This window comes from Calliopsis andreniformis, chromosome 9 (genome assembly GCF_051401765.1).
Source record: "Calliopsis andreniformis isolate RMS-2024a chromosome 9, iyCalAndr_principal, whole genome shotgun sequence".
Lineage (NCBI taxonomy): Eukaryota > Metazoa > Arthropoda > Insecta > Hymenoptera > Andrenidae > Calliopsis > Calliopsis andreniformis.
This window is the reverse complement of record NC_135070.1, coordinates 1,426,783-1,450,202: the sequence shown is the minus strand read 5'-3', so window position 1 is coordinate 1,450,202 and position 23,420 is coordinate 1,426,783. Positions and strand designations below refer to the sequence as shown.

At 35.5% G+C, this 23,420-nt stretch overlaps 1 protein-coding gene and 1 long non-coding RNA gene across 3 annotated transcripts; one reads left to right on the top strand and one right to left on the bottom strand.

The window, feature by feature from the left end:
* The first annotated feature begins 553 nt into the window (after window positions 1-553).
* Window positions 554-23,024, top strand: LOC143183066 (facilitated trehalose transporter Tret1). 2 transcript variants are annotated; one of them, XM_076384463.1, is made up of 9 exons: window positions 554-803; window positions 5,100-5,277; window positions 15,561-15,690; window positions 15,778-15,913; window positions 17,190-17,646; window positions 19,559-19,808; window positions 19,908-20,114; window positions 20,201-20,393; window positions 21,080-23,024. In XM_076384463.1, the coding sequence occupies exons 2-9, from the start codon at window positions 5,258-5,260 to the stop codon at window positions 21,331-21,333; spliced, it is 1,647 nt and encodes a 548-aa protein (XP_076240578.1). In that variant the 5' UTR covers window positions 554-803; window positions 5,100-5,257; the 3' UTR covers window positions 21,334-23,024. The 2 variants fall into 2 exon arrangements, with proteins under 2 accessions (XP_076240578.1, XP_076240577.1); XM_076384462.1 differs by lacking the exons at window positions 554-803; window positions 5,100-5,277 and adding an exon at window positions 10,475-10,591.
* On the bottom strand, window positions 5,247-8,485 carry LOC143183067 (uncharacterized). Its single transcript, XR_013002553.1, has 6 exons — window positions 8,215-8,485; window positions 7,799-8,090; window positions 7,579-7,729; window positions 7,211-7,476; window positions 6,440-6,788; window positions 5,247-6,286 (listed from the first exon to the last, which is right to left on the bottom strand). It is a non-coding gene; the product is annotated as an uncharacterized LOC143183067 (long non-coding RNA).
* Window positions 23,025-23,420: the final 396 nt, after the last annotated feature.

Here is a 23,420-nt window from a genome sequence, read left to right as displayed (position 1 = left end):
TAGACCGAAACGTTGTTAATCTTTGAATTATTGTACCTTCCTGAAAGGAAATATCGAGTCCTCCACTTTCACATCCCTAAACTGAATGTTCACGAAAATATTTCTACACTAAGAAGCATATGGGAAAATGAAGATAGTTCTTCTACAAAACACTGTAAAAATTCAAACAGATTCAGTTTCATTAAAAATTGGTTTTCGCGACCACAATCATCATGACTTAAATATTTCAGTCTGACGTTTACAAAAACGTTGATAAAAGTTGATATGCGGTCTTTTATTGTCAAGTTATACAGAAATTGACAATGTTTTGATCTAATGTTCAAATACTTTCCTGAGCTACTCTACTTAGAAGATACCTTTATTCAGTTTCTACTGAAACTATCACCATCATCCAACTCGCATCTCTTTGTGACTCGACCCCAGTTAACTTTCTTTCTTCGTGCTATAACAACCCTTAAGTTGGTTGCTTTGTCGCTGGCAGCGCACCGACTTCGAGAAGAACCAATCGACCGACGCGAAGCAGCGTTCTCAGGTTTAGTCGCGTACCGGCCACCGCGCATTGTACGTCGCGAGGCACTCGCAGTCGAAACGAGCGAGGCTTCTGCTTCTTTCGAACGATTCAGAGCGAAGGAGAGAGACGAGGGACCCTAAGAGGAGAGGAGTAGAGGATCAGAAGAACAGGAAGAAACAGGACATTTTCATTCACCGTTTTCCCATTTTTCTTCAACTTTCATTTAAGAAAGGTGATTCCCGTAACCAGAGGGCAATTCCACATCGAAAGAACAAGGGACTGAGATTCGAAGGTGAGTTCCATCCTAAACAACGATTGTGTACAACCGTATTTACAGAGCGTCCCTTGCGAGCTATCTCCTTCGAGACGAGTTAGAGGTAGATAATATAGCCGACACGAACAGATGCTGTTGACTCCTCGTCGATCGATCGTTACGAAGTCTCTCGATAATAATTGTGCTAACTGTCCGTGTTGTGCGTGAATACTGCGATCCGCAGAGTCTTGTTTCTTTGAGCAAGTTGGTCGAGAAAACAGAGCGATTCAGCTGCCTCACTCGCTCTGAAAGTCGGATCACACTTAAAACCGAGCGAAGAGTTGCTTTCGAGAACAATCTTCGTTGGTGGTTCAATCGGAGCTCATGGTGAACGTTAAGTACGTTTCACGGAGGAATACTGATAGTCTAACGTTTCAAAAATAGACACCGGTTGTAGTAACCTACAGCTGTTTCGATACTATGCTCTGGATAGTATCCTGCTCCGAACGATTGGAGCGGTTATCGTGAATCAGTGGATGTCTTAGCGCTTTGTCAACCGAATTAGGACTGAATTACGAACGATTTGTGAATCTAATGCAATCCAATACTTGTCTGTATAATAAACACCTTCGATTTAGTGTTCTTGAGGCGTATCATAATTGTATAGATGAATCCTCAACTGATATATTGCAAGTCACGGTACTTATACTAATTCGATTTCTATTATTTGTTACAAAATATATTTATACGCCAAAAAATTGTGTATTTTCTGAATATTAGTATTAACACATTCGCTACCATTGTTATTCAGTAGTATATATATAGATCGATTTTGTTTAACATATTTTTACATTATGTATGTGTACCTGAGAACCAATCTGATCCAAGTCCCTTTTTATTAGTTTTCAGGAGAGCAGAAAAACAAATACGATTACCCACCTCTTAACATAGTATTTGAACTTGTTAATACTATTAAATCTTCTTTACTTATAATGTAACTTAAATAGATTCCTATTATTGTAATAAAATTTGGAAAAAGCAGTAAAATGATGTATAAAATTGAATTTTGAAAAAAAAAACTGGTTAATCTGGTTCTTAGATATAGTTATATAGGTATTCCATATGTGACAGTAACTATAGGAACAAATTATAGGACAAATAAAGTTCTGTTTTTCATATTTATAAAAACAGAAGTTCCTTTTTACACGCACAAAAAAAAGATATATATTACAATTTTTCGTTCACTCTACCACAATAGCAAACGTATTAATCATTTCTTACAATAAAATCGCAATGATCTTATCATATCATATTACACAAGACATCATAGGTATTATCGGAGGATTAAATACAAAACGCAGTGTATCACAAGAAAAATTTCTCACTAACTTATTTTGAAACGCAGATTTTCTCACGTTTATCGCATCAATTTACAGTCCTGAATCAGATTGCAAATCTTATCCCAGTGTTAGAAGTGTAAAAATCATTGGTTGACAATGTGTTGATGCCATTTTGAGTAGAAATATCGTGCGATTAATTGATATTTAGTTCATTCTCTTCGATGTCCTCTAACCGTTTTGGAGCAGCGTAATGCGTACACGTAATGTTCAACTACTTTGGAAATGGCTTGTATGTTGTCTTTCACGGTTGATACCTTGCTCCCATAACTTTACGTGCAGTCTAACAATCAACGATGCCTATGTCGTGAACATATCTCTAGGCTGGTTGATTTAATCGCGCAAGTGACGTAATTTTAACAGAGCCGCACCTATAAGCAGCATGCACATCACTTTGCCCAACATCGAGGCGATTTTACTCGACCTATGACCCCGTCGACGAGTATGCTGTGGTATTACAGATGATTCGAACCTCACAGTCGAACGAAAAACACGCATATCGATTTGTCCTGTGCCGGAGAGGTCAAAGCTGTACAGAGAAACCTGGAAATAATACAATTATAAAACGAAAACAGTTAATTCAGAGAAGCTAGTTTAGAGAAATTATGTGACCTCTCAAAACTGATTTCACTACTCATGGCGTAACGTGACGTAAGCATCAAAATAATTATTCTATTTCGTCACCTTCTTGAGCATCGATAATTCCCCAGTCTCGACAATCTTAAGTGCGGATTAAGTATTACTATTTATTGTTGAATTGATATGGAACCGTCGATAGAATGTGATAAATAGGATAGGATCGTAAAATTAATCGAATTTAGTATCTTATTTGCTTTTATCAGAGCCATTGATAGTGGGCAATAGTTTGAACGTAGGAGTATCGAACCATTTTCTGCCCATTGAGTGACTGAATCAAGTACTGATTAGATTGCGATGTTACAAAGAATGGTCGTTCGATTGCCGGAAAACGTTGTTGTTGCTTGTCCTTAATTGTAAAGTCATGTGACTTGGGTCCAGAGCACGTGAATCGCTTATGCAACTAGGCGCAAAGTCTCTATCGATCCTGATTCATTATCGAATGATTTCAAGAATTGTGGCACGATTAATCGCTGCTCATGTTCCTGACGCAATTCTGGGCACGAGGCACGAGGAAGCGCGGAGAAAAAAAAACGAGGAAAACGAGCGATTTCCAAAGATCGAGGACCATTTGACTCTTCCTGTAGTGATAAACTCAGACTAAACTTTTAATAGAATAAAGTCTTGCTATAGTCTTGCGCAAGATCGCATTTACTATAAGGCATATTAGGTGCAAACTGAAACCCCATTCTCTATGGGGCTATATTTTAAAACCTTACTTCTTACAATTAACAATATAGAAAACAGCCTAACGTAAGTAAATTGCTTAAAATATATCACGATGTCTAAGCCTCTTAATATAACAGATGTGTCTATTTTAACTGCACTATTCAGTTCTTAGTGTTTTTTTTAAATTCAAATTTGAATTGACTTATCTTTTATTTTCCTTAATGTAAATGCAATATGCTGATGTTGTGTTATTTTGTATTTTAGTAAAACGAGTTATTATGGAAATTTCGACTTTCATTTTCAACAAACTGAAAAAAATGTATATGAATTAGGGCCTCCAAAAATATGGCCCTGATTTTACAGTTTATTACGTCATGGGTAGATATTCTTATATGCAGAAACACGCATGTGAAGTTAGTTTGTGTCAACCATTTGTACTTATCTTATCTGAGGCGAGTTTCAAATGAAAGTAATTCCAGAGAAGAAAATTGAGTTGAGATTACAGTAAAAAAATTCTGTAAACCGATCTTATAAGGTTGTCGATCAGCAGAGGCAAATTCGCTGTGCTCAAGCCATAAAAATTTTTATTACATTCTCATCGAGTGAATCGTTTCTTGTGTAATTACCATCTAACAGAATCATATGGCCAAGCTGTTTGAAAAATTTGATGAAAGACAAGAAAAGACATAAGGAAAATAAGCGAATTTCCTTCGTGGTGGTGCGCGCAATTCGCAGAGCAAGGAGAGAAATCCGCCTTGCGCCCGACATAGAAAGTTAGTGTTCTGCTGTGATCGCCAGCTCGACGTCGAGATTACCGTATCATTAACTACGGTATTTCGCGGTCTCAAACATACGTTCGTGACCGCGACACATCCATAGTATACTTGCATTATGCAAGAAAAAAAATCATTTGTCTCATGACAGCTGTTCAAACTTCGTCGCGTGTCTTGTCCTTTCATCAGAATTATTCATGTTCTTTTAACAAAGTGACCTTCGAGTAGCAGCGTTGAAAATAGAAAATGGTTTCGACCGAGTGCTACTGTAATGAAAATAAAGATTTTTTTTTATTAAAGAAGTATAAACGACTGTATTTAATTTTTTTAGTTTGTATTAAAATAATGAAAATTCTGATCACTGTCGAGAGGATCAATTTAGAATTGAAGAAAATTGTATCAGATAGTGGAGTTTTAAGAAAAGTAGACAAGGGATTTCAAATTTTTTATTAACAATATATGTCTTTATCATTGTTATTTACAATTAGATTGCTCGAAAAACATTATTGGAATGTTCTGTTGAAAATGTTGGATTCCTTCACTATTGAAATTGTAACTGAAGCTGAAGGAAATAGATTATCTGACAAATATGGAAGTTAGTCGTAGGAAACCAAGAGTAATTTATTCTACTAATCTAAGTATTACGACATTGAATCATACAAACAGAGTTGAATGTAACAGGGTACTATACTATTATTTCGATTTAACAATTGTGAATTTAACAATTTCAAGTGTTATTATAAATTACTAAAGGAAGAGTGCTTATGAATATTACAAATAAACCGTTGGTTGAGTTCAGCCGTATTTTAATAGCGTCACTGCGCGTGTTTTAAAGAAGTTTCCTATTTTCTATTTTCTAGACTGAAATGGTGGCCATGTGTGAGAGATTTGGTTCGAGTTGACGAGGGTTCCTTTTAACAGAGGTCAAACGCAGGCTAGCGCGTTCCCTGGTGAAGGGGAGGAACAGCCTAAAGCACATATACAGCGGCTGTTGCATCAAGAAGCATAGAAAGCGATCATGGATCCTTATTCACTGAGGTTGGTATTGCTTAACGAAATAACATGCATGTATGCTGCTCGAGACAATTAACGAGAATAGAAGATGCATGTGGGTTGAAAGAAACCGTGTAGAATACCATTTATTGAAATAGGGGACAAGGCAGCACAGATAAGTAGATTGTTCGGGCAATGGGAACTTATTGAATTTCCCTGCTACCTATAGCTTCCCATTCGATGAATTGAAGTCTATATTCGTTTATACTCGATCATATTCATTCAGTTAGATTCGAAAGTGTATTTGTACTACATTTGGCGGTCTACTGATTTGCACATCTAGTGATATTTTCACGTATATAAATTTACCAATATTTAGTGGATTGATTAAAATGAACTCGTTAGTCCGTACTTAGTTGAATTGTCGTGTTAATTTACTATCTGGACTCGAATTAGTGCGAAGGTTTATGTACCGTATTCGATAATATTTTAAATAGGAATCCTATACTAGAAGTTCAGTGGATAAATGACATATCTGCTAAATGAAATTTCAATAAATGGAGTTCTACAGTATTTACTGCTTCAAAAGAAAATCTTTAAACCGAAAGTTTGGTATTACCTGCTACTTTCCATTAAATTCACGTTGCATAAGAAAACATGAAAAATCTTCTGATTAATAAATATTTTAAATGAATCAAAATTCTTACTTTTCTGAATGTGTGAAGTGATTCCAAAACGTTTGTTTGCTAGTATTTATTTCGAACACTGCGCATAAACGCCTCAACAAATTTCGTTAACAAAGAATACTGTACTTCCCTCGGGGCGAAGATCGATCGTCTTTTAGATTTTAATACCTAGCTCAGGTACAAACCGTAAAGCTCTTGGAACAGGTTTTCAAAAGCTATTTCCCAGACACTTCTTCGTCTTCCTTTGTCCCGGTCACAAATTCCTCGGTGAATGATTAGACAGGACATTGAAGGATCCTGTCGGCCTAAATCCAGCTTTCCTGCTCCCTTTTTTATCTTCGAACAGCTTGCCATTTTTCGAGGCACGCCTAAAGACGCAATACAATGGGGAGAACTACACTAGCTTTCGTCCTTCATACTACGATTTCTTTGACACGACGAACATTGACGAATAATTCGAGCAAGAAATTTTTTAAATACCACACTATCGTGTGGCGATAAGCGTGAACAAACATACATACGTGACTTTGCATGGCCACTTTGCTAATCACTCTACATGTTTCTTCTTTATCGAGCTGTAATTCGAAGTCGCCACTAAGCGACTGGCACTGCTATTGTTCTGTGAAAAGAGATTCTCAAAACTACGAGGCTATTAGTTAACTTTGCCGAGTGATGGGTCTCCGTTTCATAACAACGTGATCGAGAATTCAAAGGATGACATCGTCTCTCGTCACTACACGCGTTATTGTGATTCCCTGATTGTCCTCGAGACGAGACCCAGCTGAATTTGCTCCCGACGCTGATCGAATTTTAGACATGTGTCCTTCGAGGTTGGATACTCTCATGACTCAAATATGTTTGGTATTACACCTGGAACAGACTACTTCTTCAATTTAGGCACTTATTTTGCTGACGAGTTTATCACGAGGCACATGTTTCTGAGGTCAAGTCACACTTATGGTAGTCTATTTTGGACTTAAGAATGTGAATGGCTATGCACACAAGCAAGATTCTCAATTTAAACAATTTCAAATTACAGAGATGCCCTATTTAAAAATATTCAAATTTTCAAAGGTTTCAAATATTTAAATATTCAAGTATTTAAACATTTAAATATTCAGCTTTTCAGATATATCAGATATTTAAGGTATTCAAACATTCAAATATTCAGGTATTCAAATATTTAAACATTCAAGTATCCAAGTTTCTTAATTCTGAAATTGTTAATCTTCAAAGTCTTTCTTTCTATTTCTGGATTCTAATTCCTAAAACGAAATTAGGTATTTACTTACCTGCTCACGAGTAGTATTTTCGTACTGGGATCTGAATAACGTAACTAGGTATAATAAAATATCCTTTATAGTGTATATACGAAGAATGAAATACAGTAGCGACAATAGGTGTTGGACAACACTTCGAAAACAAAACCATAAGAAAGCCAGACTTCTTCAGCGTAAGAAAGATTCTGCTAGAACCAGTTTCTTCGCCATAATAAATTGTTCGTATTTTTATTTCGAACGTCTGCGATTGGTTCTCTGAATCGTCATACGTCAGCAGTCTGCCTCACAACAAAAAAATCACATATCAAATAAATTTATTTCCAACTGAATTTCACGAAACGAATTCGACTGTTTCGAAACGTTCCACGAAGGGGTCTAACCTAATTTTAAGTGGCCGAATAGTGGTAGTGTTTACACCGAGAATGACATTTATTTTGGATATTAACCTCTTGCTTGAAAAAACCGAATGGACAGGCTGGGTCAATTTATCGTATGTGCGTCAGCGAAGTGACCCAATAATAATTAAGGAGCCTGTAAACACGGAACAAGAGCGGGTTAATATTTGAAACACAAACATGGGACAGACTTGGCTGAAATTACCAGAGTGTGCTGATGAAAGCAGGCTTGTTGCCCGAGTTTTTTAATTAAAATCTCACTGAGGAGATCGGCTGCGTTAGAAAGGCTCGTTAAGGGAGCCGACCGATACTAGGCTGCATTCTTCTGCCACGTTAGAGGAAACACGTGTAATACCGGTAGCCGTTCCACTTGTCTCCATTTACAATTCACCGGTGAATAGGTCATCGCTACTACCGTTCGGTTTGCACGCTGAATACCGCAATAATGAGTGTCAATCGATGGCTCACAATATGAATCATTGCAATATTCAAAACTCCTGAAAATAGGAAAATCGCACTTCTAGAAGTTATCACTGAGAACTCATCTTAATGTCATCACTTTAATTTAAATATCTACTGTATCTATTAATCGTGTTGCGTAAAACGAAATCTGTCAAATACCTGTCACAATCCACTTTTGTTTCTCGTATCACGAATCACATCTAGATGTGATAAGATTCAATGCGGCATCTCCAGGACGATTGACTTTTCAAATGTCAAGGGAAAATAAACACTTATGTATTATCGCTACTCAATCAGAAATTAGAGTTACAGTGACAAAGTTTGCTGTTCTCATTGACATCGAGTAGAAATTATCGTCATGATAAAGGAATTTTAATATTATATTTATTGTAATTTCTTAGTTTTACTTAAAATCATCTGCCCCTATTTGTATGCGTCAAAAATATGACTGATCCTTGGGTTTTAAATACATCGTAAAGCAGATTCTGCGAAATCATTACAATAGAATAAAATTAGTGTATCAGGAAACTTATCGTTCACACTCCACGTGGATATAAAACAATGGAACTGTGATTGAACTTGCCAGTGATTATGATAGAGACTTACCTAAGTCATAATAATTCAATTCTTATCTTTTTATTGTGTAGTTTCAATGGTAATTGTAGTCTTCGTTTTAAAATATTTGTCTGCTGTACTGATGTGTATAAGAAAAAAATACTTGAACATGATGCAAAAATGTTTAAAAATGAAAAATGACGCGTCAAAAAATATGTATGTACATATTGAGCTCTACTGTTATAAACACAGTTTTTAAAGTCGAATGCAGTTTTGTTTAGTTTTTTATTTATTTAGTTTCAATAAACTAAAAGACGTAATGTTGAGCTCCAATTTTAAGAAAGTAAACATTTTACTACTAGTGCTCTTTCATAATATCGAAATGTAAGTATTTCTTGTACTAATAGTATTTACAAAACAAAAAACTGCATCAAATTATGCCTCCCTTGAAATCATTTAACTTTTATTTAAAACTATTCAGTTACACCGAATAAACTCCTACAGGTACAGATAATACAAAGTCATGAATGTTTTATTCTCATCGCCAATAACCGAATAATAGGAAATAGTTTCATATTTTTTCCGTCAATTTTGTCGCGCGTGTGCATAGTTCTTTTAGAGCGCAAACGATTATCAGTTGCATGCACCTGGCCTTAAACTGTTCAGTTTAAAAATATTTTGAAAAAGTACCTTTACATTATGCATGACATAGTATACCTAATACCGTCATTACACAGACAACAAATAATGACAAAAGAAAAGAGGTACTTTCTAAATATTTTTCATACACAAAAGTTTGGGTGGGACACAAATGTGATTTAATATCTACACACTGTTTGAACGAATACATTCATAAAATGTTCAACTTCTGCCACAGTTTTATTTCTGTGAAACAATATTGTAAATTTCATCTGAGGTTAATAGTTTTTGTTTTATTAAAAACGATAATTGAATAAATTAAAGAGCTAAGAATAAGAACAGTCCTTGTTAAATTTCCTGATTTTTTACATAAGAACATATTCTAGTGATCAAAAACAAAATTCACAATACTGTAATGCATTTTCTATATATTTTAGTTTTAGACGCAGTTTTCTTGAAACTTTGTGTTGGAAAGACTCGTTTTCACCAAGGGTCATAAATTAAGTTAAAGAGCCTCGTCCTTCGGGCAGACTGGCATTTTTCCTTTTCCCCACTCTAAGACTCCGTCCAGGTCAGAATTTTCCTACCCTTAGAGAGTTTTGGCAAACATTTAGTAACAGCCGAACTGTGTGCATTTCAGAAATATATATACTAAACTGTAGTATATATTAGAACGTGAAATTTATTAATATCCACCACCCAAAAGGTCCATCACAATACAGTAAAATCTCTCCAATCAAAATCGCAATATGTGTACAATGATGAATATTTCGTTAAACAGAATATTAATCAATTGAAATAAAAAAAAAAAAAACGAAAATTGACAAGAGTCGTTTTGGTTATATGCTCTTTAATTAGTATACGTTAACGATCTATGACAGAAACTGTATCAGCTATCGAAATGACGAGTTCTAAATTTCTGTTTTAGAGCTAAATAACTTTTCATAACACGATTACTCCACTGAACTACTTCCTTTGCAATATTAATGCCACACCTGCTATTTAACAAATTTTGTTGAACATCAAATTTATCAATTCTGAGCGTATTCTCTGCGCAACAATGTTTTCTAAATCATATTTACCGCTTCGGCCAAACGTCAGCGCCGAAAACACCTGGCTAGCCAAGGATTTTATTCTTAGAGATCGTCTAATATACGATTAAGCAATTTTTCCATTTTAAAAGCTTCGTAATAGACAACGATGAACAGTACTAAACGTGGCATTCATACGTTCGACATTCGCGGAAGAACTTGATCGTCGAGAAATTAGGTACACAAAAGAGCAACGCAACTTAGTTTACGTTCATTGTGTACATGCACGATTCTCTCAGCATATATGCACAGTACGTAGTATTGACAACAGATACCATTAGATTATTACTTCGTCTCAACAAATATTTGCCTGTTTACATAACACACCCGTTCATTTGAAGAAAGCTTAAAGAATGATCTAATTAATTCGCTTCGAAAGAGTATATCCGGTCAACGACGGCCTCGTCTTGACAGCTTATTATTATTAGACTGTCGGTTGGCGGATCGGCGATGCTCGCGGCAACAGAGTTGAACTTTTAATGCGCGACCGATCGTAGAAACGTGTTGCTCAGTGACGAATAACTGGTATAATGTCGACAGAGTGAGAGCAAGAGTGATGGAAGGAGAGACGCTTTCGACATCGTCATCATCGAATCCGATCGATAGGAAACATTTGCGAGAGAAGAAGCTATAGCCGACGTAAAATCGGCTGGCCAGCTAAAGCCACTCTCCTTTTTAATTGTGTCAACTTGATTCACAATTTTAGATTGTTTGTCTTTCTATTTGAGAAACGAAGAATCAGTATGAATTTTTTAAATCGAAACAAATATAATACATACGATAGTAGACAGAAAGAAGAAATTTTAAATGATAAACGAAATAAAGAAACACTTTGATCTTACAAAAAGGAATTATAAGATATTTATGTTGCACGAAGCGAACAAATATCCCAAAACAAGTGATGATTATATGTACTTTTATCTAATATAGAAGACACTATAAAATAAGTAATTAAGGGTGACACAATTAGTGTTTAATTCATGAGGTGTTATCCCGCTGCGAATCTATAAAGAGGGCGTAGTATTCCGTAATTTTGACTTCTTTAGCTCCTTTCTGTTATCACCAAATCTTTGAATTATTTCAAGCAAATGAGTTTTGTTTTCGTTCCTTAAACCTAACATTTAAAAAAAAAACGAAAGTAAACTATCGATTATAGGGTGTAATAAGTACACGTTGAAATATTCTAAGGTGTAGTAGGGGAACTCAAATGGAACAAAAAATGTCTTATGACAGATTGTCCGATCTGCTTCCATTTCATAACAATAACGCTTTAAAATTAATATATCTATATATTAAACTAACAATCGAATTTTGTAATTTTACAGATACATTGTGCAGTAAAAATAGAGCAAACAAATCTTAATACATTTTGTTGTATCTTTTACGGTTTAACTTTAATAAAACGTTGAAAATTCGAGATGTTTGTAAGAAATGTATTTCGGATATTAGTGTAAGGTATAGATATATAAATTTTAAGCCATTATTATTGCAAAATGGAGGCAGGTCGGATACTATGTCATAAGACATTTTGTACCTCATTTGAGCTCTCCTAGTACCCCTTAGAATACTTTAACGTATACTTGTTACACCTTGTATAAATTTTCAAAACTTGTCTCTTGATATAGGTTCATCGCTAGAACCCTGACTCTATAGCGAACAAATGCTTATGCCTTAGCCAGAAAAAAATTCTCTTGCCTCTCGAGGTTACTTTTCGGTACTATATCATGTCAGATCAGACTCCCGTTATTACGTTGCTCATCTATGTGTTTGTAGAGTATAGAAAACGTGAGTCTATAAATTGAGAAGAAGGTGGAAGTAATCAAACGCGATACACTTAATTGAATGACCTTGAGCATCCAGTTGACTTCACTTCGATGTTATAAATTATCATTGTCCGACGACTAGACAAGGCAGACTCCTCTCTCTTCGAACAATAAATGAGTATAAGTAATAATGACGCTCTGACTCGCAATTCTTTGATACCATCTTCTATTTTCTTTCCCTTGTCGCTAGGCGTCTAATTATACAGTTCGTCGATAATATTGCGTAAGTTTGATCTCTGCAACTTCCCAGTTCATTGTAGAAATTAATCTTAGGAACGTCGCGAACAACAAATGAATTAAATTGAATGATCGGACTCGTGTAACGAGCCTGGTGCAGTTGTGTCGCGTGTTTATTAGCGCTTTCCGTAGCGTGTGCACAGAGGCCCGTTAGATTCATCGACGACGAAATCCTCAAATTAACACGCGTTAATTCCATGAGAGGTTTAATTGCGTCGAGTTAAAACCCGACAGCTTGTGCGGGAAACACTTCCACATATGGCCACGGTCGCGAACCAGAGTAATCTCATGTCATTACCCTTTCTTAGAAACGAAATGTGTGGTCGACAACAATTGCTTTGGTCTTGAAATTGTAATCTAAAGATACGTGTGAAATGTATAGTAGTGCGCATATATATATGCCACACATGTCGTATGATTTCTTCAATGGCAGTCTTACGACGAGTTGCTGACATATGTTGAGAAATGAAGGAAAGTGGTAAAAAATATAAAATGTATGATTTTTCAATTTTTTACCTAAAGTTTCGGTAGGGTTTCATTCCATAAGTTCCAAAGTATTATAAAAGTACAATTATTTATGGAAAATATGACCCAGAAGTTGGAAAAAATATAGATACAGTTGAGGGTGTACCGAAAGAATTGCTGACTTTAAACGATCACAACCTCGAACATGAAATGCAAAAAGTAAAAAAAATGTTTTGTAAAGGAATGTCGATCTTTATACATATAATAGTTATAAGTATATAGAAAAGTGTGTGAATATATAAAAAGCTAATTAGTACATGTTGAATATTGATTTTATAGCTTTTAGAGAGCTTCTTCCATTTTGCTTTCATATATGTACAGTCTTTACTATAGCTTTTATGACTTGTCACCACATTATTAGTAACAGATTGATACTCTCCAAAGAGAAGAAATTTCCAAATTTTTAATTTGTAATCTTCGAATAGTCAGATATTCACATATTCAAATTCTCAAATTTTGAAATTCAAATGGAAATTTTAAATTTCCAGTTTTTAAGCAAGTATAACATAGTAAAATCCTAGCTTAATTTAACTGTTAGTATTTCATAAATTATTAATCGTATGCCTCTGCGTATTTGAATTGACAAGTTCCGCAAAGTAACAAAGAACCATTAAAAAGTAAGCGCCTCACTCGGAAAATACTCTTCCTAAGACACATGTTTCTCATCGACAAACTATTTGAAATGTTGTATGTCGATATGTTTTTACTTTGCCAGCAGTAAGGCAGTAATAGGTAAAGACTATATAGCATAAGTAAGGAAAATAAAGAAATAATACCAAAAAATAGTAGAAACATAGAAACAGGTATGTAACAAGTTTACAGCGAGTACCTATTCTATTCCCTTTCACTTTTAAAGTAGGATCCTTCTTTGAATTATCTCTATTTTACATCCATGTATGAAGAACTGCGTCATAAAGTGTCAATTATCAAGCATCCATAAAAAAAGACATCTACAGTAAGGTTACCAATAATGCAATAAATTTTAATCATGTAATTTATAATACACTTTTTTAGACTTACGTTCATTTTAAAAAAAAGCACATACAGATATAGTTATATTTATATATGTATAGATATAGTCAGTGCGTAACATTATTCATAGCCAGCAATTTATATATTTTATGTTTTATTTATACCAAGTAGACATAGAACAATGAAAATGAAATAAGTTCGTACAAGCATTCACTTCATTTCATTTTTCTTTCAAATTATAAGCAATTCGTTATTTCAAGAACTCTATAAAAACTAAGCAACGACTTATCGTCAACATAAACTAGTGCTACTTGAGTGTTTCGGAATTTGTATGATTAAGTCTGAGTGGACTGAAACAGATTGAACAGGACTAGAGTGGTTTGGAGCGGATCGAAGTAGTTTGGAAAGGCCTGAAGTGGGTCGAAGTAGATTAAAATATATCCCAAAAACACATCTTCGCGAATTGATTGAAGATAATAATTAAAGTAGTATAAGAAGCACATAGATTAATATAAGTCATTAATGACGCAATCACCTTTCGTGATCTGCTAGCCGAAAATGAACGAAAAGACGCAGAGAAACATTCACTAAATAGAGATTTGCCAAACCTTGTTTATCGCTGACGTATAATAGATGCGTTCATTAAAGACGTCTGTTGCATTTAAATGATCTCTAAAGTGTTTCCCGGTCATCGGTCGATTTGAGCATCAGCCGCTATTTGCTGCAATAAATCACCAGCTGCCATAAATTTATTTACAATTATCAGGACATGAAGATCGTGCGTGCTCCATAAATCGAACGATGCATGACATCACTATTGCGAAAGATCGATTACTCGGAAACTATGGTTTTGACATTGTCAATATCTTATAAGATGGCTCTTAATGCGCCCACGTTTGAAACTGTTGATCGATAAGATTTATCGAGAAAAAATTCTTTATCAGAAACTTAAATTAAGTTGCGGTAGTACATTCGGCGAGAATGCTATAGTAGAATCGATAACGACGTGCAAAAAGAATGTATCTCTACGACTTCTCGTTATTCTGCGGCTATGGATTAGTACGTGATAGATAGGCGATGTTGAACGATGTTTCATAACTGTATACGACAACTAAAACTGCAAGAATTTGTACAAAATCATAGTTTTTAAACATGCAATCATATTAATTAGTCATTGGCAAAATATCCTAACAAGTACATCAATATTCTGACGGAAAGTATTTCTGAGGCAGGTAGCCTACTTCTTAGATCTTGTGTTAATACAATCTTCTGTTAAAACGTATTACAAAAATGTATTAATTGTACTGTATTAATTATATGAGTACATGTAATACATCTTGTGTCAACACGTGTTAATACGTTAATATTAAATAAGACTGATACTTGCATGATACTTTGAAAAATATATCGATCCATTGCAATTACTTAGCTAGCAAAAAGAAAAAATGTGTTCCTTCCAAAGCTGTTTCTTATAAAAATGATTCAAGAGTACCCTCCTGATAACTTTAGATATTTTTATTATTATTACACTAAGTACACATAACTATGAATAAAAAAGACTAAAAACAATTAAGATCCAACTAAAGAAGGTTCTATTCTATTGCTAGGTCTCGGTTAAATCATCGCAAAAAGGAGAAAACAATGCACACGTCTTCTGTTTCAGTGTCGAGCGTGAGGCGTCGAAGAACATTGAGGAAAATGAAAGGGAATGCTTTAAGGATGCAATCGTGTCGAGCAGGAGTCTCAACAAAGGCTTTGTCGAGTCCTCAACCCTTAAGAATGCCATACCTGAGGTATGTAAACACTTTCTCGACCATTGAAATTCTTAAAAACCTACGAATCCGCAATGAGATTTCTACACAAGCTTATCGCTTCTCTAGATTGCCGCTTGCATAATTTCCGCATCTTTCCACATATCCGTGGGTCTGAGCATGGCGTATTCGGCGATTCTCATTCCTCATCTGGAGGCCGCGGACGCGGAACTCCATGCGACTCAAGAACAAACTTCCTGGATAGGTAAGCGACTTCCGACATGCGATCAACTCATTGTCAGTGCCATAGCAATCGATTAGTATACGCGAAGCGCAAGAAACGCAACTCAACTAGAGTATAAAGTAGAGTAGGAATCCTACAAGGTTTTGACTACAGTTGGAAGGAAGTTTAACTGCTTAACGCTCACGCCCATGATATGGACAGGCACGCCAAAACGTCCAATTTAGATAAATTCGTAACAGCTACCGATATAGTGAAGCTATTTCGTAGATCACGGGAAATGCAAAAAAGATATTACAATATTCATAGAATACAAATTTATGTAAAAAAGTATTTGTGCATGTTTGAATAATAACTGTTGAAAAAAACTGAGCGTTAAGAGGTTGAAGGGTAATTCTAGACGTTAAAATTAGTCAAAAGTCAAGACTAATGAAATTGTGTTCGAACTTATCTTTGTTATCTACAAGCATTTAAAAATTTAGGAGCTCATAACAAAAACGATCTTTCGTCTTTTTCTAAGGTAGAATGAACGAACGAACTTTCATCTGTTTTTAGAATAGCGAAAAACACTTGATTTTATTATCTTTAATTTTTATTAAATTTTTTATTAAAATTTCTTTTAATAAAATATTCATCGTATTATATATATTACGTTCTTGATGGTATAGATTTTACTGTGCTCCTAGTCTTGTTTCTGTTAATTTTTCTTTATAACACAAATATATTATAAAAATGATTGTAAAATTTGATAAGCGTAATTTGTATTATGTACTCCTGAGTTGGTAAAATACGCATCTTTATGAACACCAAGGTCCTGGCAAGGGTCAAACCATAAAAACAGCAAGAATCATAAAGCTGTGCAAGTCGAGTGTCGTAAAATCCCACCGACCACTATGAGGTGTGGCAATAGGCACTGCTTTCGCTGAACATTTATGGTTAACAAACGCACACTCAATTGGAATTTTGTTTTTCTGGATTTTCAAATCATTTTAACATCTAGAATGGCCTCTTGAATGTTTTCTCACTTACAACTCAACACTGTAGCATATTGAATTGACAAAACGTTTTACGAGCAATCAACATATCTATTACCTGTCCAACCAACTATCCGAAACACAGAAAAAAATGTAAGTATTAGATAAGAGCTGGGCTCTATTGACTATGCTAATTTAACGGCTAATTTAAACAAGAGATAAGAACGTATTCCATTCATTTTCATGAGGACAGTAAATCTTTTAGTCTTCGTTAAACGTAATCAAACATGAACAAGAGAAAAATGAAAAATTAATCAATGTTTCAGCTAGCGTGGTGGTGGTGTGTGCCCCTTTGGGCGCGGTGCTGGGCGGATTCTTAATGGAGACGGTGGGAAGGTTGAGAACCCTGCAATTCGGCTCGATTCCCTGCATCGCAGGCTGGATTCTCATAGCTCTTTCCACCAATATCCCAATGCTTTTGGCTGGTCGACTGTTAGCTGGGATGGCCACAGCTCTGGCAACCTCGCCAGCTATCGTCTACATCACAGAGGTCGCACGACCAGAACTCAGGGGATCGATGATATCTTTTGGTCCGACTTTAGCTTCTTTCGGCATGGTGCTTTCGTACTTAAAAGGGGCCTATATGCACTGGAGAATAGTCGCATGGCTCAGCATTGTTTATGCCGTGGTCCCGATTATTTTGATCGAACTTTTCGTCCCGGAGTCACCTGTGTGGCTTGTCGCCAAGGGACGACACGCAGAAGCGAGAAAGGCATTGGAATGGTAAGAAATAAGTCGACAATGGGTTGCCATCAGTCAGGATGACTGTAGAGTTAAACATGTGAAATGTAGAGAAACACAATACCTTAGCCTTAGAATATTATAATTATCATGTGATACTGAAGATTTGTTTAATTAAGTTTTGCTAAGATTTGTTCAGCTAAAAAGAGCAAATTCCAGAATAGGTATATTTAAAATCGATCGAATAATTTATGACTTACGGCCTGACATCATTTTATCTTTATGTACATACATACAAGATGTCTCGTAATAAGTGAACAATAAAAAAAGCCCCTTCGGGAGCTGATTCATCGTCTAAAAATAATGAAAAAAGTTCGTATAAACGTATGTCTTTTTTAACCTTGCTTACGAGATATGTGGGAATACTTTACAACGTTAGTACACGTTCAATGTAAAGTGTTGAAATATTTTGATACAAAATTGAATAGGGCTTTCAACAAATTTAGGGAACATCAAGGAATATTGGGGAAGTAGTCACATTGATGACAAAAAGTCTCCAGGCATATGTTGAAATGCAAAGTATTTATTTTGAGCATCTCTTATGAAGGTAATCTGACACGAAATGATGGAATACAAAAATCACTGAATTTCGTAAGCAAAGAGGAATTAGACACATATTTATATGAACTTCTTTTATAGCTTCTAGATGCTGAATCAGCCCCTAAAGTAATGCTTAATTATTACACAGCACCCTGTACAGAAAATATTTTATACATAGGTGTACCAATATATTATACAGGGTGCTCCGTTATTAGTGGCACAGCCGAACGGGAGGTAATACCTCATGAAAAAATTAATCGAAAGGAAAGAATAAAATTTTGTCATATGATGCTTTGTTTTCGAGAAAATCGAGTTTGAAAATGTATCAAGTATGTGTGTACTAAGAGTAAGTTTCGAGTTGTCCAAGTTTAGATTCTGCTTGTATTTGTATTTAGGAATATGAACAGTTTGTTTTTTAGACGTACGTGTACGTGTAATAGAAGCTGTTCGAAATTTTGCCCATTATGTTGCATACATAATTGCAATTTTTTAACTAAGTTATTATTCACTACTTGTAGTAGTGCATAAATATTTGTACATAGTGGCATTAACAATGATAGTAACATTGGCAGGAACAGATAATAACATTGTCCACGTTTATAAATACAAACACGAGCAGAAACACAAGTCCGACAACTCGAAACTTACACATTGTACACGAGTTCTTGATTTTTCAAACTTGATTTTCTCGAAAACAAAGCTTCATATGGAAAAATTGTATTCTTTCCTTTCGATTTATTTTTTCATGAGATATTCCCTAGCCGGCTGTACCACTAATAACGAAAAACCTATATTAAATAATACAGATACGTAGAACGTATATTACGGTAATCCGTATCTACATATGTGAGAAAAATTTTTGTACGGAATGTTTTACATTCACACCCCAAAATTGTTCAAACTCATAAAAAATAATACCTATGTTTAAAAGATAATCTCAATCAGATAACAAGAGGCCCGAAAATTTTATATGTAAAATGCCATAAACGCGTAAATCGAGGCACATTTTTCTGTTATCGTGATCAAGCCCATCTTTTATACATATTATTTTTCTATTAATTTTAGGGGAAACCCAAAAAAATTAAAAGATCGAAATATAAGGAGCACTCTAATGTATACAATATAAGTAGTTTTTATTTTGTTGAGACATTCGAATGTTAGCCGTGTCCTTTCACAAGCATTGCAGCTAGATCCATTAGAGGTCAAGTAACGCACGATATTCTGTTACGATATTGAATTCTGCTGATACGAATTTTCTCGTCTTCTCTAAACTTGCGAAGAATATAACTGCAATGATACGACGTATTTCACCTTGAGAAAGAATGTTATCCTAACTATTTGACATTTCCTGCAGGCTGTACAAGTATGAAGCCAAACAGGGAAAAGTCTGCGCCGCTGAGGCACAGTATACGACGATCACGAAGGAGAACGAAATCAAGCTGAACGAACAAAGGAAGAGCAAACACGGTGGCGTGTCCACCAAGCTCCGAGGATTTTTGAAGCCTACTGGATGGAAACCCATGATGATACTGTTTTTGTTGTTCTCCTTCCAACAGTTCTCCGGCATATACATCACTCTTTTCTATGCCGTGACGTGGTTCCAAGTAAGCAACCGATGCATCCGAGTACTTTTCACGTTACTTTCGAATCGAAATTACTGGTTGCTCAGGTATCTAACAATTATTGTCATTATCGTGGTACAGGAAGTTGGCTCGGGCGTGGACGCATATGTGGCCTCGATTCTAGTCGGTGTGACGCGATTCTTATGTTCGATGGTGAACACGTGGCTGCTGAGGCGCTACAAGAGACGACCGTTGTGTATAATCTCTTCCTTTGGAATGGCACTCTGCATGATCGTTTCCGGTTACTTCACTTACCTCATCAAGGAAGGCGATCGTTCTGGCTACTGGGTACGGTGTCAAAGTCAAAGTAACGAGCCAGAAAAAGGCGATTGAAATCGGAGACTATTTTGAACGTGTATGTTCCTGTTTGCTAGGTACCTGTTGTCTGTCTGTTGCTTTACGTTTGCACGTCTATGGTCGGTATGCTGACTATCCCCTGGACCATGACCGCAGAGCTGTTCCCGACTGAAATTCGAGGAATCGCTCATTCCATTAGTTACTCAATAGCCAACTTGCTGATGTTTGCCGCACTGCAGAGTTACAGAAGTCTGCAAGACTTTTTAGGGGGTACGTGCAACAACTAAATTATTTAAGCGAGAAAAGAGCTTATAGTAGATAAGAGACATCTTTCTGGTGAACTGCAGTAGAACCACGATTAGCCGAGTACTGAGTTTCAATTCAAGGGTAACTGTTATTTGGTGTAGTGACAATAGGATTAGACAAAACTAATATCACCTCACGCGAAGACGTGATTTTTCATGTGATATTTATACTCTGAACCGACGTTTTTCCCTTGTTTTATATCTATTTTGCTATAATATGAAACGTGCTAGCATGTGATTGCACGTGACATGATATGGATGTGTTCTACTTGAAATTAAATAAACTGAAATTAAATAAAATAGTATTTCAGGCATATTTCTTGTGGTAAGCCGGTTAATCGAGGTTTCCCACAGTTAACATGGAAAAAGTCATACAAATCTTGCAAAAGTCTCCTAAGTAGATTTAAACAGTCATTTTCCTTGAAAAATTAAAAATTTTGAATAATTGCTTATTTAATTATTTACTAATTTGGAAATTTCAATACATGAAAATTGAAATCTTTCTATTTTTGTAAAGAAGAGACTGAATTGAATAAAAATGGGAAAATAATAAAGAGCAATAGATTCGATACATATCGACAAATTTCTAACGAGAAAATACTATTCTTGTAATTTGAACATTGTACAAAAATGAATTATTTTTTTTTAAAGGGTCCTATGCGGTACAGTGGTTCTTCGCGGGTGTTTCAATAGGGGCCGCCATTTTCGTGTGGCTCCTGCTTCCAGAAACACATGGTAAGAAGCTATCGGAGATCGAAGAGTATTTCCACAATAATTTCTTAGCTGCTGGAGCTGAGACGAAAGCTCGCAAGCAGCGAGCAAGGAGAAGACAACAGAGCAGAGAAAAATCACCTGCCACTCAACCGCTGAATCCGTCGAAATCAAAACCTGTACAAAACGTTTAAAAGTAGGGAACGCGATGAAACATGGTCCCTTGCTGAGAGCTATCTAGTTGTACGTACAACGTTTATTCTATACCGTGACTCGCGGATAATTTTTTCTTTTTAGTTCGAGTTGTTATACTTAAAACGATAAAGCGCAAGCAAACGCGCGTAGATTTCTATGAATGGTATACCGATAACTTTGGTATAGTTAAGTATCGCCGACAGCGGTTGAAGGCAAGGAAGAGGAAGTTTCTATCAAAAAGCGAAGTATATGTAGCAAACGACACTACGCGCAAAACATGAAACAGTATTATACGTTGATCTGATACAGTCTTCCGTGTGGACACTCACGGATGGCCGTAGAAGAGAACGATGAAAGTTCTTTGGTCGGAACAGGTATTGATTACACGCTAGGAACTTTCTTATGCCATTTACAGGCAAGCATAGCATTCCTTTTGGAAACCAATTTAACAACTTCACTGTGATTTAATAATACTTGCAAAGAAAATCATATAATGTACAGTCGGCGTGAAATTATTATTTGCTACTGTTCTGAATGGATCAGTAACTTAATTAATTTTAATAATTAATCAATCGTATGTCTTTAGCGGTCGAAGACACATAGGATAATGTTACAAATAGGATAACGTGACAGTCAATCCGTTCTATGGTTTAAATAAAGGATGCATTTTCGATAGTAACATACGATACTTTTGCGCCAATTGTACAGTCTTTCAGAGTATGTGGTACAGATCGAAAGGAGTCGATTAATTTGTAAAAAAAAATAAATCGATGTTTCTTTCGGACTGTCGCGCCCTTCATAGAATATTTTGTACCAAAGCGCAGGCGCTATGTTACACGAACGCCATCTATCGATTGACTTACGGACTCGCTCTTTTCTACGGCGCCCAATTCAAACTGGTACTTAAGATCACAAGTTTTTTGCAACGTTTATTCAGATTTAATATGCAACAGTAGAAACCTTTTTCGATGTCTTTATACCAAATTGTATTTAGTATATACTAAATATACATGGTCTATGGATAGACCACTAACTGAATACGGAAAGTACTTTCAATGAGTTTACAGTAGCAAATCTAGAAAGAATCACAAAACTCGACATCTCGAGTCGCAGTTACCGTAAATTCACATTGATCGTTGACTGATCGAACGTACTTTTATTAAATATGATGTACTCACAATTGATAAACCAGGTTGAACGTCTAACGTAATAAAGCTTCGGGCGAAGGCACTCGATAAAAACTTGATCGTACAAATATTTAAGGTTATTTTTTTATCCAGAGTCAGCTTGTCCGTACACTTATTAGGGAAAAGTACCATTGAATTTCAACCAAATTCTCGATGATCGTTCTGGCTACCTTGTAAGGTTGAACTTGTGATGATTCGCTTATCGAGAGAATAGAAGTATACATAGGTAGGTTTCATTTTCGGAGTGAATAGAAAGATACGCGTCGAGATTTCTGGTTCGACAAGTGCCTTTCTTTTTTGCCGATTCGTTAAACAATTTTCGTGATATAAGTATGCGTGAATATGCGAGCAGAGTAGCTTTTACATTAATATACTTTGTATCGACTCTACAGCATGCTTGTATTCAGTATACATGTGTGTATAAATGCACATATATCTGTATGCGTATACTATTATAAAATTTCATAAAATGTTTCTAATAAAATCGTATTTTTGGAAACTACAAATCACTTCTGTATTATTAACCGCGAGAATAATAAAATATCATTTCTGCAGGGCTGAATTAAGGTTTTGCTCAGCACTGGAGCTGAACTAGGGGGAAGAGTGTTTGATACCGTATTAAAGCATTATCTACTTCTTGAGAGAATTTTATAAGACATAATTATTTCTATTCCTTGGTCCAAAGAAAACGTCAATGCTTTAAAGTATATGGTACTATTAAAGCAAAATATTTTTTTTCAAAAACACTTTTCAACTGCAGAAATTTATTTTTTATTTAGTCCATGATTAAATTAAGCCCGCTGCTATAACCCCCTACTCCCTTCCCGCTTTAAGTTCCAAATTAACATAGGCCTATTTTTGCCAACAAAAACTTTAACGCGTGATGAAAAAGACTAGGA

Coding starts and splice junctions, on each gene's coding strand:
- LOC143183066 (XM_076384462.1), top strand. CDS start 10,563: ATGCACGATTCTCTCAGCATATATGCACA. Junction 15,691..15,777: donor TTAAGAATGCCATACCTGAG/GTATGTAAACAC, acceptor TCGCTTCTCTAG/ATTGCCGCTTGCATAATTTC. Junction 17,647..19,558: donor GCGAGAAAGGCATTGGAATG/GTAAGAAATAAG, acceptor CATTTCCTGCAG/GCTGTACAAGTATGAAGCCA.